Source organism: Podarcis muralis, chromosome 7 (assembly GCF_964188315.1).
Source record: "Podarcis muralis chromosome 7, rPodMur119.hap1.1, whole genome shotgun sequence".
Classification (NCBI taxonomy): domain Eukaryota; kingdom Metazoa; phylum Chordata; class Lepidosauria; order Squamata; family Lacertidae; genus Podarcis; species Podarcis muralis.
The window spans coordinates 85,658,871-85,676,115 of record NC_135661.1 but is presented as its reverse complement, the minus strand read 5'-3'; the positions used below and the strand labels follow the sequence as shown (position 1 = coordinate 85,676,115).

Sequence of the window (17,245 nt, the reverse complement as noted above, 5' to 3'; positions counted from 1 at the left end):
CTGCTGGAACTTTTGCCAACCCGACGTGCTCCAAACGCTTTGTAGTATAACTCCAAAACTGGTTGTACTCTCAAAGGGAGACAGAGAAACTTTGCCACTTACACATCCACGTCGTCGTAATCGTGGTCTGAGTCTGCCGAATCCTCCCTATAAAGGAAAGGGAAGCAAGATATAAGGCTGTAGAATGTGACTGGCTAGAGCGTGGTGGCCCTGCACGGCATAGCTCATAGCTTCTCTGAGTTATTCAAGCCCCTTCGCCACGGCAAGGCAGTGATCCAGCTGGATAAAAGGGTCTAGATCACGAGTGTCAGGGTCTCAGCCTCGTTTTTAAATGTACAGTGGTGCCTCGCAAGACGAAATTAATTCGTTCCGCAAGTCTCTTCGTCTTGCGAGTTTTTCAATTGAAAATCAATTAATGCGTTCCTATGGAAACCGCCTTCAGACCAGGTCCGGGGACAGTCTGTCCCCCGACCTCTTCTGAAGGCTGGGGGGGGGGAACAAGGGTTTTTCTTCCCACCCCCAGCATTTTAAAAAACCCCGGGACAGCGGAGGACTTCTCCGCTGTCCGGGGCGATTTAAAAGCCCCTGGGAAGGCAGGCAGGGGGAACAAAGACTTTTGCCCCCCGCCTGCCTTCAGAAGAGGTCCAGGACCTCTTCTGAAGGCGGGCGGGGGGCGAAAGTCTTTGCTCCCCCCCCCCCCGCCTTCAAAAGCTGTCCTGGACAGCAGGCTTCGCGGACCTTCGCGGAGAGTTGCCAGCATGCCGAAGCCTGCGCGCGCTGAGATCAGCGCGCCCAGGCTTCGCAGCCCCGCCGCCTGGCTTCGAAGCATCGTTCCGAAGCCGGGCGGCGGGGGGAGGTGTTCCCTCCCCGCCGCCCGGCTTCGGAGCATCGTTCCGAAGCCCGGCGGCGGCGGGAGGTGTTCCCGCCCCGCCGCCCGGCTTCGGAGGAGCCTTCCGAAGCCCGGCGGCGGCGGGAGGAGGTGTCCCCGCCCCGCCGCCAGGCTTCGGAGGAGGTCCAAGGACAGTGGGGAAGACGCACTGCGCTTCCCCGCTGTCCCGGAGATTTCCCTATGGGCTGTCGTCTTGCAAAGCAAGCCCATAGGGAAATTCGTTTTGCGAAGCGCCTCCAAAACGGAAAACCCTTTCGTCTAGCGGGTTTTCCGTCTTGCGAGGCGTTCGTCTTGCGGGGCACCACTGTATTTGCTTTTTTCGCATTTTTAGCTCTTCTTGAAGGAATGGGTCTCCGTACAGTCAGTTTAAAACTGAACTTAACCCCCCCCTTTCTTCTTTCTCCAAGAAAGCACTCTAAAATGCATAAAACTTGAGCTGTTGAGCAAATGCATAACAAGGACACAGCTGTATAAACAAACTCTCTCCCTTATCAGTCACGGCAAGGGGTGACCCAGGCTGGTCTAGGGGAACAGAGCAGACGTCAGTGCCTTATCTTATGTGCTGACCACAAAAGACGCACAGACCGGAGTCCGGGAGCAGCGCCAGAAGCGTGTTCCTGGAGATGACCTCTTCCTCCAAGATAAGAGTAGGAAGAGGAAGATCCTTTTGTGGTCAGGAGTGCAGGAAGGAAATCCCTTTTATGGTTAAGAGTGCCAGAGCAGGAACATCTGTGATGTCAACCTGCGTGTACAAGCTGACGTGGTTGGATTCCTGGGGAAGGAGGGAGAGGGTGCCTGGAGGATATATATACTGCATTGAAACTTCTCATTTCTTTGGACTTGCTGTGGACTTGATCACGCAAGTGCCTTCTGCTATCCGGAGAGCAGAATAAACTCTTTCTTTGAACCAACCTCGGTGTCATTTGACTTCCTTCCTCCTGTCCCGGAGCAACGCAGACCCAATCGGTGAACTCCAATAAGGCTACATTCTAAATTATTTTTAGGTGGAAATCACCTTGAGACGGTGGTTTAGAAGGCAATTCATAAGGCAATGGTAATAATAATAATTGCAGTAGCACCCTTGTTGTTGTTTAGTCATTTAGTTGTGTCCGACTCTTCGTGACCCCCTGGACCAGAGCACGCCAAGCACTCCTGTCTTCCACTGCCTCCCGCAGTTTGGTCAAACTCATGTTGGTAACTTCAAGAAGCTCTCCCCTTCATGGATCACTGCCTTGCCGTGGCGAAGGGGCTTGAATAACTCAGAGAATAACTCGGAGAAGCTATGAGCTATGCCATGCAGGGCCACCCAAGATGGACAGGTCATAGTGGAGAGTTTTGACCAAACGTGAGCCACCTGGAGCAGGAACCGGCAAGCCACTCCAGTATCCCTGCCAAGAAAACTCCATGGACAAAGACAACAGGCATATAAAAGTAGCACCCTTACCTGCTGGCAAACGAAGCACCATAGAGGTGGCTGCCAGTACCATATCCAGAATCCGCAGAGATTTCCTGCAAGCAGAAAGCAAAGACTGGAGGAACTGGTCTTCAAAGGAGGGCCCACGATGGTGGCAGGGGTGGCAGCAGTCTTGATGTTTCAATATTTTGTTGGAAGCTGCCTAGAGTGACTGGGGCAACCCAATCAGATGGGCAGCATATTATTATTATTATTATTATTATTATTATTATTATTATTATTATTTATTTGGAAATGGACTAAGAGCATGGCATTTCTTCAGAGCGGTCACGCAGACGCAGTAGAAGCCCACCTGCTCCCACACCTGACATCCTATTTAGAGTGACAGGTGAAAACCTGGCTCCTCTGAAAGTGGCCTATAGTAAAGGTAAAAGGTGCCTTGGATGGTTAAGGCGACTATGGGCTTGTGGCACTCATCTCGCTTTCAGGTCGAGGGAGCCAGCGTTTGTCCACAGACAGCTTTCAGGGACACATGGCCAGCTTGACTAAACTGCTTCTGGAGAAATGGAGCACCATGATGGAAACCAGAGCGCACAGAAACACCGTTTACATTCCCACCGCAATGGTACCTATTTATCTACTTGCACTGGCATGCTTTCGAACTGCTAGGTTGGCAGGAGCAGGGACCAAGCAATGGGAGCTCACCCCATCGCGGGGATTCGAACCGCCGACCTTCTGATTGGCAAGCCCAAGAGGCTCCATGGTTTAGACCACAGCGCTTCCTGCAAGACAGCACTTATTTCCAGAGGCGGTTCGCAAAGCTCAGCCACTGCTGTTTATGTCAGGAGTTCAGAAGCTCCTTTTCAGAGCGCTCTCCCAAATAGTGCTTGGAAGGTGTTTGCAGGAAGACTCACCGTTGGGTCACGGGAAGCCGCTTTCAAAGCGCTGGCACTTCGAACAGCACTTCGAAGGGGGTTTTCACAGATCAGACCTAACAAATGTGGCCAGCCAGGGGCGATGAGTTCCCTGGTGTAAGCCCAGCCCCAGAAAGATAAATCCAGGGACCCTCTGGTACCAGGGTTAGGGGTAAAATAAAAAAGGTAAAGGTATAGGGACCCCTGACCATTAGGTCCAGTCGTGGCCGACTCTGGGATTGCGGCGCTCATCTCGCTTTATTGGCCAAGGGAGCCGGCGTACAGCTTCCGGGTCATGTGGCCAGCATGACTAAGCCGCTTCTGGTGAACCAGAGCAGCACACGGAAACGGCGTTTACCTTCACCTTCCCGCCGGAGTGGTACCTATTTATCTACTTGCACTTTGACGTGCTTTCGAACTGCTAGGTTGGCAGGAGCAGGGACCGAGCAACGGAGCTCACCCCGTCACGGGGATTCGAACCGCTGACAGGTGAAATACGAAGCGGTTAAATAAAGCAGGCATAGGCAAACCTGGCCCTCCAGATGTTTTGGGGACTACAACTCCCATCATCCCTAGCTAACAGGACCAGTGGTCAGGGATGATGGGAGTTGTAGTCCCAGAACATCTGGAGGGCCGAGTTTGCCTATGCCTGAAATAAAGGAGCCGTTTCTTTCTTTTGGGGGGGCAAAGGGGACAATAGCTGTGTATCAATTGGAACAGGGAGGGAGGGGTGAAGAGGTACCGTGAAGTTCGGGGACTCCGGACTCTGGCTGTTCCTGAGCGTGGGGCTGCAATCATGGGCTGCAATGAGATGAGAAGAAGGGAGTTATTTAGAGGGTCACTCCAAGGTGGGTGGAGACAGAAAGTGGGGCGGAGCTTGCAGGAGGGCCCTCTGGAGAGGAGAGGGGGGTGCGAGCCTAGCATGCAAAGGGCAAGGAGAGAAGCAAGGGGGCCCCTGTACAGGAGCGCAATGGGGCAGACATACCCCTGGAGTTGGTGCATCCCGGTGAGGTCACGCCATGCCGTTGGCTGGAGCGAATTCTTCGGGGCACTGGAGGTGGGGGTGTCTGTGGTCGAGAAAACAGATTGTAAGGGGGGGGACAGTTAGTGTGTGTTTTTTGCTTTACAACCCCAAGAGCGGGGGTCATTTTTGGCCTTGGGAGACATTGAGATAAACAAAGAGATAAACAACTACCTGACATTCAGAAGACATCTTAAGGCAGCCCTGTTCAGGGAAGTTTTTAATGTGTGACATTTTAGTGTATTTTTGGTCTTTGTGCAAACCGCCCAGAGTGGCTGGGGAAACCCAGCCAGATGGGTGGGGTACAAATAATAAATTATTATTATTATTATTATTATTATTATTATTATTATTTATTACCCTTTGCCAGCCCATCTTTGTTCCCCATCTCAATCCTAGCTGGCTTGCTATTGCACAACTGACTATTGCACCCAGTTCATCCTTCCTGCATTAAGTAGCTTAAAACCAGTTTGCTTTTAGGACGCTTTTCCGCAGTTGCAAATAGAGATGTTTCGCTTCAGAACGGAAACCCTCAGATGTTTGTTGCGTCCATAATACAGACCGGTGTCTATTGGCTTTATAGTGAAACTGCAACATACATGTGGGGAAAACGAGGGTCTCGTCATGGGCACAACAGAAGAGGCTTTGGGCACCACAAAAAAAGGAAAGCAAAGAAGTAAGTGCAACCCCACAATGTTCATTTCTTTGCCCTTCTGCAACCTCATCCCATCCGCTCTCACCTCTTGCTCCTCTTCATCTGGCTCGCCTCTGCAGCTGGAAAGTTTGTCAGGGTTGCGCAGTTTCTCCAGGAGCTCAAGGGTCAGGCTGCGGCTGAGCCTTTCCTGGGAAACTAGCTGGTGCTGGTGAAAGGAAGGGGTCAGTTGCAGTGGCGTAGCGTGGGTTGTCAGCACCCGGGGCAAGGCAAGTAATTTGCGCCCCCTAACCCGTGGATTTTAGCACTCGAGTCTCTTCCACTAGATTAGTGTGCGCCCCCCCCCCAGATGTTGCGCCCGGTGTGGCCGGCCCCCCCTGCACCCCCCACGCTACGCCACTGGTCAGTTGGAGATAGCTGGAATCCATCCTAGGGACAGAGCCACGGCAGGTGGAGAGGGAGATAGCCATATTTACAGCTTCCGACGTTATGCCGAAGAGGCAAGCCGCTTAGGTTTCGTAAAGTACAGCTTGCCTCTTCCCCAGTGCAAGTGTGATAGGAATTTTGAGGTCTTAGATAAATGGCAATGTTCATAACCGCACGTACATAGATCAGCACAGGAAGACCGACCTGAAGCCATTTTGATTCCTGAACTGAGCAAATGTTTTCTCTGCATGGTCAAAGTGGAAAAGCCCCTCCCCATTGTCTTTTCCTTCACAAATCCTGTCTTAAGGGTATGTCTGTGTTTGAATAGGGTGTGAACCTGCGACATGGCCCAGGAACTATGTATTTATCACTACAAAAGACTGGCCAGGCTCCCCAGGCAATCCAATCAAGTAGCCTGCCAGACAGGAGATAAACAACGACAGGAGAAAAACAATATTTAAATTTCTGTTTTAGACCACCTTTTCTGTGATGTAGGTGTGATGTATCTGAGGGGTGGTCTTAGGTTACACCCCTTCTGTGATGTATGTATGACGTTTCTGGGGGTGGTCTTGATCTACAGGGTGGCAATTTCAAAAGTCTTTATAAGACCCTGCACGCCATTTTTCGGGGTTCCTCCTCCTCTCCTGCGTGTGAGGGGAGCACCCTGTTGCAACAGATCAATAAAGATCAAGCTTACTAGCTGCATTGCTTCTCAATATTCTCTGGTTGGCCTCTGTTATTTTCTCCTACCAATAGGGAAACTATGTAAGGACTCTATATGGGCTCTTGGATACCCCATAAGGGAAAAGGGCAATTTTTGTTTACAACACAAACTTGAAACGAAGACTGTGCCTGGTGTGGTTATACGGCGGCGCCCCCACCCCCATGCGCATTTGGAAGGCTTTTAAGCCACCTCGGATGTAATGTTTTAGGGGGAAACTGATTACAAAACCCACCCCTCCCTGGGACTCATGAGCGGAGAAGGGAGGGGAGGCGATTGGGATACTTACGGTCAGCATCTTGGAGGCAGTGGGACGCTTCTTCGGGTTCTTGGTCAGCGTCACCTTGACAAAGTGGTGAAAGGCCTGACTCCTGTGGGGACAGGAGAGTTTATGGCTGTAAGCTCCGACTAACGTCCCCTATTTACTCTATGCATTTAAAGCAATGTCATACCACTTCCTGCAAAGAATTCTGGGAAGTGTAGCTTGTTAAGAGCGCTGAGAGTTGTTATGGATTCCCTATTCCCCTCAAGAGAGCTATAGTTCCCAGAACGGTTTGATAATCAATCAAAGGGAACACTGGGAATTGTAGCTCTCTGAGCAGAAGGTCTGTCTCTGCTGAAGGTCTGCCTAGCACCTTCCTTGCTTTCTTTTCAGTGCCATGTAAAGCATGGGTAGGCAAACTAAGGCCCGGGGGCCGGATCTGGCCCGATCGCCTTCTCAATCCGGCCCGTGGACGGTCCGGGAATCAGTGTGTTTTTACATGAGTAGAATGTCCCCTTTTATTTAAAATGCATCTCTGGGTTATTTGTGGGGCATAGGAATTTGTTCATTTTCCCCCCCCTTCAAAATATAGTCTGGGCTCCCACAAGGTCTGAGGGACAGTGGACTGGCCCCCTGCTGAAAAAGTTTGCTGATCCCTGAGTAAAGGCTGGTCTGTTTTTCCCAAACTTCTGACAGACTAAGAATATGTTGTTGTTTTTCACTAGTCTGCTGCCAAAGTTTCCTGCAACTGTTATGGTATAATATATTGTTGAAAGCCTCCAGGTGCCAGAGTTTGTGGGTGCAAGCCACCCATAATTCTCGGAAGTCAGGAAAAAGTTAGAATGAATCAAGGGCTGACTAAACTCTACCAAGCGTGGAAATCCCTGGGCTCTGCTTATGCTAACAAACCGTGGGTCATTAGGAGGACAAAAGAAGACAATGGCCCATCATTAACCCATCAGTGAAAGCCTTCTCAGAACAAAAAAAAATTCCTTCCAGTAGCACCTTAAAGACCAACTAAGTTAGTTCTTGGTATGAGCTTTCGTGTGCATGCACACTTCTTCAGATACACTGAAACAGAAGTTGCCAGATCCTTCTATATAGTGAGAAGGTGGGGAGGGGTATTACTCAGAAGGGTGGTGGGAATGGGTGATTGGCAGATAGCTGTGATGAGCCTGTTGATGACTCTTAACGACTGCAATAGGTCTTACAGGAAAAAGCAAGGGGTGAGAAGGTGAAAAATGGCTTTGTCATGTATAATGAGATAAGAATCCAATGTCTTTGTTCAGACCAGGTCTCTCCATGGTTTTAAGTTTGGTAATAAGTTGCAATTCAGCAGCTTCTCTTTCCAGTCTATTTCTGAAATTCCTTTGTAGTAAAACAGCTACTTTGAGATCTTGTATAGAATGTCCTGGGAGATTGAAGTGTTCTCCTACTGGTTTCTCTGTCTTGTGATTCTTGATGTCAGATTTATGTCCGTTTATTCTTTGGCGTAAGGTTTGGCCTGTTTGTCCAATATAGAGAGCTGAAGGACACTGTTGGCATTTGATGGCATACACAATGTTAGACGATGAGCAATTAAATAGTCCCGAGATGGTGTGTGTGATGTTGTTGGGGCCAGTAATGGTGTTGTCCGGGTGTATGTGGCAGCAAAGTTGGCATCTGGGTTTATTGCAGGCTCTGGTGCCAGTGTCCGTGTTAAGTCTGGTTGTAGTATTATTGTGGTTGTAGTATTATTGCTTTTTCCTGTAAGACCTATTGCAGTCGTTAAGAGTCGTCAACAGGCTCATCACAGCTATCTGCCAATCACCCATTCCCACCACCCTTCTGAGTAATACCCCTCCCCACCTTCTCACTATATAGAAGGATCTGGCAACTTCTGTTTCAGTGTATCTGAAGAAGTGTGCATGCACACGAAAGCTCATACCAAGAACTAACTTAGTTGGTCTTTAAGGTGCTACTGGAAGGAATTTTTGTTTTGTTTTGACTATGGCAGACCAACACGGCTACCTATCTGTAACTGGAACTATGGAAGCCTTCTCAGAGTGTGGAGACCCCACCCTAAGCTCTGGGTAATTAGCGAAAGTGAATACCAGAAGTAGTAGGGGGAAGCTTCCAGAATTGCAGCGGGTGATGAGGTAAGCAAACAGGAAATAGGTGCCCCTTTTGCAAGCTGGAAAGTGAGGGGGGCAAAGCACAAGAAGGGCAGTCGGTTTTATGCTGCAGAGAGGGTCCGACATGATGTTTGAGGTCTCTTGGAATCTGAGGCTGCAGTGATGGGATATAATGGACCCTCTTGGGATGTGAATGATCTGCAGTCCCTCCCTCTTGACCAAGGTTGTATATACAGTGGTACCTCGGGTTAAGAACTTAATTCATTCTGGAGGTCTGTTCTTAACCTGAAACTGTTCTTAACCTGAAGCACCACTTTAGCTAATGGGGCCTCCTGCTGCTGCCACACAATTTCTGTTCTAATCCTGAAGCAAAGTTCTTAACCTGAAGCACTATTTCTGGGTTAGCGGAGTCTGTAACCTGAAGCGTATGTAACCCGAGGTACCACTGTACAGTGGTACCTCGGTTTAAGAACAGCACTGTTTACGAACTATTCGGTATATGAACTCTGCAAAACCAGTGTTCTGGTTAGCAAACTTTACCTCGGTCTACGAACAGAAGAGGGGCAGCGGCAGTGGGATGCCTCATTAGGGAAAGCACACCTCAATTTAAGAACAGCTTTGCCTTAAGAATAGTCTTCCGGAACGGATTAAGATTGTAAATCGAGGTACCACTGTCTGTGTAAATAATACCATATATCATAAAGACACCACTGTCTCTGCTGCGCCTTCTTTCTAGAGGAAACACAGGCCCCTGAAATCTCACACTACTGTGGGGATTGGGGTGGCGTGGAACATTTATATTTATGCTTTCATTGTGCTATAAGTCACTTGGAGACCTTTGGGTGACAAGCAGCTGATAAACTGCATAAATAATCTTAATCATAACGCAAAACGTGCTGCGCTCCTCAGGTCGTTCGCCCTCGCCGCAATCCTGCGATCGTTGAGCGTGTAACTGGACTTACCACCGGGCTTTGTCCTTGAGCTTGGGGGGCTGGTAGCCGCTTTTCGTCATCAGCACCAGGACCCTGTGAGGTGGGACAAGGAGGTAAGCCCACCCTTCTCTGCTCATGAGCAGGCTTCTTGCCTCGTGCTTGCCTTCTTGAATTCTGCACCCTCAAAAGCTGGGTTCTGTTGCTGGCATGAATTCCGCACGACCGCCCTTTATTTTGCATAATTTATCCTGCTAGTCACAGGGAGAGGCAAGGACCTAGTTTGAAGCCCTGCCCATCCAACATTGTCAGCCACCAATTCTTATGCAGCAGCATCACACACACACACACACCCTGTTGTGTTCCGAAGGTGAGGAAGGATTGGACCCTGATTAATAAAATACACACGAGGCTTGGCCAGCAAGACTCTGGGAGGAAGTGCAAATAATAATCTGTCACACCCTGGCCCAGGTCCCTTTTATTAACAAAAGAACTTTTAAAAAAGCGCTCGTAAGAACCAATCAGATGTCCTCTGAGCATTTCAAAAAAACCTACAAAGTTAGATCAGAGAAATCCTTTTAACTACAAAGACTACTTTGAACATGCATACATATTTTTAGGTAAATAAAACAGGAATCAAGGAGGAATGCATTTAGCAAACCCCGGAGGTCATAAACAGGAAAGGAAGAATGGCAATGAAAGATAGTATTTACCATCTCCTTGTGAACTCTTTTCCTGGCCCTTAAAAGGTAAAGGGATCGCTGACCATTAGGTCCAGTCGTGGCCAACTCTGGGGTTGCGGCGCTCATCTTGCTTTATTGGCCAAGGGAGCCGGTGTACAGCTTCCGGGTCATGTGGCCAGCATGACTAAGCCGCTTCTGGAGAACCAGAGCAGTGCACGGAAACGCCGTTTACCTTCCCGCCGGAGCGGTACCTATTTATTTACTTGCACTTTGACGTGCTTTCGAACTGCTAGGTTGGCAGGAGCAGGGACCAAGCAACGGGAGCTCACCCCATCGTGGGGATTCGAACCGCCGACCTCCTGATCGGCAAGTCCTAGGCTCTGTGGTTTAACCCACAGCACCACCCGCGTCCCTTTCCTGGCCCTTAAAATCTACCTAAAGATTAACAAAATCTACATCAAAGCTACCTTCTATCCTTATGGCCCAGAATGCCTGGTGAAGCAACTGGTCTGTGTAAAACATTATACGTGACTGTCAGGCAGAGAGAAAATGGCAGAGGCTTGTGGGATTCGATCAGAAACCATGTCAAATGGCTCAAGCCCAGTCAAAGCATTGCTGACACAATGGCTTGCTACATTTTTCATAATTCTTCATAGCAATCCCACCTGACCACCACACACACACCACGCCCCCACTTCATGTTCAGACAACCCCCAATTAAATCATTGACACCAAGGCGGTTGCCCTGCGCCACCTCCCACAGCCCAGAGAGAGAAGGGAGGGGATGTGCAACTCACCGCAAAGGGTGTACGTCGAAAAGGGGAGGCTGAAGCTCCGCCAGCTCGATAGCGGTGATCCCCACGGACCAAACGTCGCACAGTTCGTTATACCCGCCCTTGAGTTCCACTGCCGCCACCTCTGGGGCCATCCTGGAACACATGCGCAATGCGGGACTCACCACAACTTCGATTAAAGGCAGTCTCTTCCGTTGCATGCCTCCCGCAGCCCTCCCTGACTCAGTGCCCTCTAGGTGCTTTTTGGACTACAACTCCCATCGTCCCTTTAAAAAGGAAATTGACAAGCTGGAAGGGTGTGCAGAGGAGGGCGACCAAGATGATCAAGGGCCTGGAAACCAAGCCTGATGAGGAACGGTTGAAGGAGCTGGGTATGTGTTATGTACTAAGCTTGGATCCTAGAACAACAGGCAGGTAGGATCCTAGAATGCAACAACTGATTGGCCTACAGGAGAAGACCAATCAGCCTCCAGGAGGAAGTTAATCAGCCTATTAGGCTGGTAGGATCGTAGAATGCAACACCTGATTGGCCTGCAGGAGAAGACCAATCAGGCTCCAGGAGGGAAGCAGAATCAGCCAATCGGATGGGACTCATTGTGTAAATAATGTATATAAAGGCCTGAGGTTCTGGGGTGGGGAGGAAGTAATCACTGTTTTACAAGCTGCAATAAAGAGCATGAAATCACTGCAGGACTCCGAGTATATTTCAGTATGTTTAGCCTGGTAAAGAGGAGACTGAGAAGTGATACGTCGGACATCTTCAGTTATCTCAAGGGCTGTCACATGGAAGAAGCGTGCTTGTTTTCTCCTGCTCCAGAGGGCAGGACTCAAACCTATGGATTCAAATTACCAGGAAGGAGATTCAGAAAGACAGGAAGAGCCGTTTGACAGTGGAAAGAACTCCCTTGGGGAGATTGTGGACTCTCCTTCCTTGGAGGTTTGTAAACAGAGGTTGGGTGGCCATCTGTCACGGATACTTGAGTTGAGATTCTGGCATTGCAGGGGTGCCTTCCAACTCTACGATTGACCAGGACGTCTGGGATTGATGGAGGCTGCAGCCCAGGTTTAGAAACACTGATGCATCAACAGTGGTGGTGGGCTGGTTGAGGAAAACTCCCCTCTCCCTGCAGCCCATTGCCTTCAAATCTAGACACCACCCATTTCGAAAAGCCAGTTGGCGACACACCCACCCACCACCACCACCAAACAGCTGGTCCTTTTTACCAGTAAGGGGTCCCTATGAAAGACATTCTCCGGGCAAAGGTGGCGCTGAGCTGAGCTGAGATTCCAAAATCCGCTGGAATGCAAGATGGAAGAAACAGAAATGGAAGAATGAGGAACGACATGTGCCAACTAATGTGGGCAGTGCTCAAATTCTGGGGAAAGGTACCTGGGTTTTAAGAAAACCCAGAAGTCCCACCTCCCAATCTCCTTCTGGTCATAAATAACTGATTTTAATACGTTAGGAGTCTGTCCCGCTAAATTTTACTCAGAGTAATAAAAACTAATAAAAATTTATTTTTAAAAAATTACTCAGAGTAAACCCACTGCAATGTCTGGACCTGAGTGAGTCGTGGCAATTAATTTCAGCAGGTCTACTCTGAGTTGGAACAGTGTTGGAGATGCAACCCCTTTATTTTCATATTGTTATAGAACATTCAAAGCACCCCAGTAATCTTGGGAACTATAGCTTTCCCCTTGCAGACCTACAATTCCCATCCCCTTTAACACGCGACCCTGGCAAATTTAGATTTGACCCTGGGGCAGATCTGGCAATCTGAAAACACATGGTGAGACATACCCAGCTTGACTTCCCCGTGGTCGTTGAGGAGAACATTGGCTCCCTGAAATGTGAAGCGACAGGGGAAATAATTTACTTATATCCCACCTTTTTCATCCAAGGAGCTTAAGGTGGGGGTAAATGGTTCTCTTCCCCCTCCTTATTTCACCCCCACAAGAACCCTGTGAGGTAGGTTAAGCTGAGTGACGCAGCCCACTGAGCTTCATAGGCGAGTGGAGTGATTTGAACCCAGGTCTCTCCCAGATCCTAGTTTGACACTAACCACTGCACCACACTGCCTTTAGAGGCAGTCAGTTGAAGTGGGGTTCCACGCAGTGCTCTCCCCCACACTTTAAGGGTAGGAATTCCCCACATGTTAAGTTTTTTATTCCCCTAACAACCACCAGGTGAACTTTTATGTTTTATGTAGTTTTGTGGTAGTTTTATGTAGTTTTTATGTAGTTTTATGTAGTTTTTCAATTTCATTGTTTTGCATGGGACAATGACAATAAAGATATCGTAATCGTAATCACCATGCACATTTTATGACCTGGTTTTCCTTCCTATATCACAGTTTCTCATTTTTCCGCTGAGCTACTTCCTCTTCATGTCACTCTGTTCTACTTGTCAAACCCCCTTCACTTCCTGGCTGCCTCTCCCTTCTTTCCCTAGATCCTTCCCCCTTGTTTCCTTAGGACAGGCACAGCCAAACTTGGCCCTCCAGATGTTTTGGGACTACAACTCCCATCATCCCTGACCGCTGGTCCTGTTAGCTAGGAATGATGGGAGTTGTAGTCCCAAAACATCTGGAGGGCCAAGTTTGGCTGTGCCTGCCTTAGGACCTTCCGACCGCCCCGCCCCTTCTGCAGCGTCACAGCAGCCCGGCCAATGACAGCCGGGGGCCTTTCTGCCTCTCCCGAGAGCCTCTCTGACATCACTGCCAGAGACCTGCCACGACTACCAGTCACTGTTGCTGCTTTTAAAAACCTGACTTTATCCATGTTCCGTCACGGGGGGGTTCATTTTGCAGTTAACGTTTACATGCTTCGAGAATGCAAATGGGAAGGTGGTGGTTCAGTAAACACAGCTGTGATGATTTAAAGCATGAACAAACCATCCCAGGGCCACACTCACAGACCCTGCTTACAGTCCGTTTCACTTTCAAGAGGGAAACGGCGCCCTTTCTGTGTTCGAAGCAGCCTTCGCTGCCTGACATATTTCCCGGCAAGGAGTGAAAAACAAAAGCTGCAGTAGCTAAGAATCTTGCCCCATGAGCGCTGCAGAAATAAGTGTTTTGCTTTGCCTCGGCCCTGCCCCAAGTTTAGATCTGTTATTACCTTGATGTCTCTATGGATCTTCCCCTGGTTGTGAAGATAAGTCAGACCCTAGAGGGTGAAATTAAAGACCCACATTATGGAACCAGCCATCCTTATTGACAGGAGAAATAAAACTTTGACACACGAACCAGGAGACTCTCAGGGGCCCCTCCAAGCTGTCCATAGTTTCTGAAGCACACAGTACACCATGGTTTGCCAACCTTTTCGGACCAGTCGGCACTCCTGGGTTTTTCAGAAAGGCCCTACCTGAACCATACATTCAAAGCAGCACCATAGCACTCTTACCTCTCTCGCCCTGACCTAGCCACTGTGATCCACACGACGGTCACCTCCAGACTTGATTATTGTAACTCACTCAACGTGGGGCTGCCCTTGAGGCTGACCCAGAAACTCCAGCGGGTGCAGAATGCCGCGGCGAGACTCCTTACGGGGTCCTCGCCACAGGATCACGTTCACCCGGTGCTATACCAGCTGCACTGGCTCCCGGTGGAGTACAGGAGCAGGTTTAAGGTGCTGGTTTTAACCAGCCCTATAAGGCCTAGGACCCTCGTATCTATGGGACCGCCTCTCCTGGTATGTCTCACGGAGGACCTTATGGTCTTCAAACAAAAACATCTTGGAGGTCCCAGGCCACAGAGAGGTTAGGCTGGCCTCAACCAGAGCCAGGGCTTTTTCGGCTGTGGCTCCGATCTGGTGGAACGCTCTGTCACAAGAGACTAGGGCCCTGCGGGGCTTGACATCTTTCCGCAGGGCCTGCAAGACAGAGCGGCACAGCCTGACCCCTTCCTTCTGTAATCCTCACAGAACTCTAGCCCAATGGTTGCCATGAATTAAATTTTGAACTGATTTTAGAATGAACTGATTTTAGAATGCTGTATTACTTTACTGTTGTTAGCCGCTCTGAGCCCGGCTTCGGCTGGGGAGGGCGGGATATAAATATTATTATTATTTATTAAACACTGGTGAAACAGCTAAGAATGGTTAGGAGACTCTTATTCTCCCTATGGAGGCACAGCTTCCAAGCGTTCCCTTGCAAGAGGGACTGATTGTTAAACCACTCCGGAGTCACTGAGGGAAGAAGACATTGAGGCAGTTTAAAGTGGTGTGATACTGCTTAAAAGCAAGTGGGGGACAAAGTGCCGTGGGCACCAGCCACAATATGGCTGCCAAGGGGGTGTGGCCTAAGACCCACCCATACGTTCATACTCACTTGCAGTGTTTCTCGGCACACGTAGGCAATCTGCGGCTCTGTCAGGGGCCCGGTGACTGCAAAAGGAAGGGGAGATGGTGAGCGCCATCTTTAATCCCGAAACCATAGAGCTGTTGACATTCTGAAAGACCAGAGGAGGCTCCGCGGTCATCGAGATGCTTTGCCAATCCCTGGCATGTGTCCTCAAACATTTCCCCTGCCTTCAAAGTTCAGGGTGGGAGAAGATCAGAGCGATGAGCAAAGGCGATAATAAGCGCAGGTGATTCTCACTCCAGCTTGGGTCGCTTCCGTCGTGAGCATCACGCCGGCGGCGTTGGAGGGAATGGGGCGGGCGCCCCTCATTGCTAGACCCCCGTGGTTACTCAAAGGAAAGGCATTTCTTCAAGCAAAAAAAATTACAATTGAATCATGAACTGGAAATTAAGGTAATGCTGAAACACTAAACACGCCTGGCTGAAAGTCAGAATCGAACCAACATGAGAAAATACAGGAATGTTGGGAGCTGCATTATACTGGTGCAAGTAGCTCAATAGTCTTTTTGTCGGTAAGCCACCTTGAGTCCTGTCAGGGGGAAAAGGTGGGGTATAAATAAATATACAATTATAATTGTGTCTACATTTGAGCAGCAGTGACTCTCCGTGATTTTACACAGGGAGTCACTTCCTCTGGAGATCTTGCCAAGGATTAAACCTGGGACGTTCTGCATGTCAAGGAAATAAGCAACTATCTTACTTTTAAAAGATATCTGAAGGCAGCCCTGTTTAGGGAAGTTTTTAAGGTTTAATTGAAATATACTCTGAGTCGAGAGTGGATTTCATGCTCTTTATTGAGCTCATAGTGGTAAGGAGGAATGGAAGTTCCCCCAGAATGTCTGCTTTATATACATTATTCACACAATGGGGCCCACGTGATTGGCTAATTTCGGGATTCTCCTGTAGGCCAATCAGGTTGCGGATTCACTTCCACCTGGAGCTGGATTGGGTGGCTCCTGTGGACCAATCAGACTGCTGCATTGTGGAACCTATTGTTCTAGGACCAATCAGACTGCTTAATTCTGAATCCTATTGTTCTAGGACCAATCAGACTGCTGCCTTTTGGATCCTATTCAACTCAGTAAAAGGTAAAGGTAAAGGTACCCCTGCCTGTATGGGCCAGTCTTGACAGACTCTGGGGTTGTGCGCCCATCTCACTCAAGAGGCCGGGGGCCAGCGCTGTCCAGAGACACTTCCGGGTCACGTGGCCAGCGTGACAAAGCTGCATCTGGCGAGCCAGACCCGCACACGGAAACGCCGTTTACCTTCCCGCTAGTAAGCGGTCCCTATTTATCTACTTGCACCAGGGGGGGGTTCTGAACTGCTAGGTAGGCAGGCGCTGGGACCGAGCAACGGGAGCGCACCCCGCCGCGGGGATTCAAACCGCCGACCTTTCGATCGGCAAGCCCTAGGCGCTGAGGCTTTTACCCACAGCGCCACCCGCGTCCCTGTTCAACTCAGTACATAACATTAATGTGTACTGTGTTTTTAATATTCAGTTGGGAGCTGCCCAGAGTGGCCGGGGAAACCCAGCCAGTTGGGTGGGGCATAAATAATAATAATAATAATAATATGATGATGATGATCTTGAAGCAGAGCAGATGATCTACTATTGAGCTGCGGCTCTCCCAGATGAATTTATGCTGGGAACATTAATGCTATCTATACCATTATTTATTGGGACGCGGGTGGCGCTGTGGGTAAAAGCCTCAGCGCCTAGGACTTGCCGATCGAAAGGTCGGTGGTTCGAATCCCCGCGGCGGGGTGCGCTCCCGTCGCTCGGTCCCAGCGCCTGCCAACCTAGCAGTTCGAAAGCACCCCCGGGTGCAAGTAGATAAATAGGGAGCGCTTACTGGCGGGAAGGTAAACGGCGTTCCGTGTGCTGCGCTGGCTCGCAAGATGCAGCTTCGTCACGCTGGCCACATGACCCGGAAGTGTCTGCGGACAGCGCTGGCTCCCGGCCTCTAGAGTGAGATGAGCGCACAACCCTAGAGTCTGTCAAGACTGGCCCATACAGGCAGGGGTACCTTTACCTTTACCGTTATACCATTATTTAGCTATCATACA

General features: G+C 49.5%; 1 protein-coding gene and 1 long non-coding RNA gene across 2 annotated transcripts in view; one reads left to right on the top strand and one right to left on the bottom strand.

Annotated features, from left to right (window-relative positions):
- MAP4K1 (mitogen-activated protein kinase kinase kinase kinase 1) overlaps positions 1-17,245 on the bottom strand; it is a 70,769-nt gene that overhangs the window by 28,049 nt on the left and 25,475 nt on the right. The window contains exons 5-16 of the mRNA XM_077932300.1: positions 15,147-15,202; positions 13,937-13,984; positions 12,621-12,663; positions 12,044-12,116; positions 10,823-10,954; positions 9,376-9,438; positions 6,327-6,408; positions 4,979-5,098; positions 4,203-4,284; positions 3,960-4,018; positions 2,334-2,398; positions 103-147 (exon numbers count right to left, since the gene is read on the bottom strand). Coding sequence (XP_077788426.1) covers positions 103-147; positions 2,334-2,398; positions 3,960-4,018; positions 4,203-4,284; positions 4,979-5,098; positions 6,327-6,408; positions 9,376-9,438; positions 10,823-10,954; positions 12,044-12,116; positions 12,621-12,663; positions 13,937-13,984; positions 15,147-15,202 — 868 coding nt within the window. The remainder of the gene's footprint in view (positions 1-102; positions 148-2,333; positions 2,399-3,959; positions 4,019-4,202; positions 4,285-4,978; positions 5,099-6,326; positions 6,409-9,375; positions 9,439-10,822; positions 10,955-12,043; positions 12,117-12,620; positions 12,664-13,936; positions 13,985-15,146; positions 15,203-17,245) is intronic.
- Positions 1-17,245, top strand: part of LOC144328513 (uncharacterized) — a 34,658-nt gene that overhangs the window by 16,619 nt on the left and 794 nt on the right. The window lies entirely within an intron of this gene.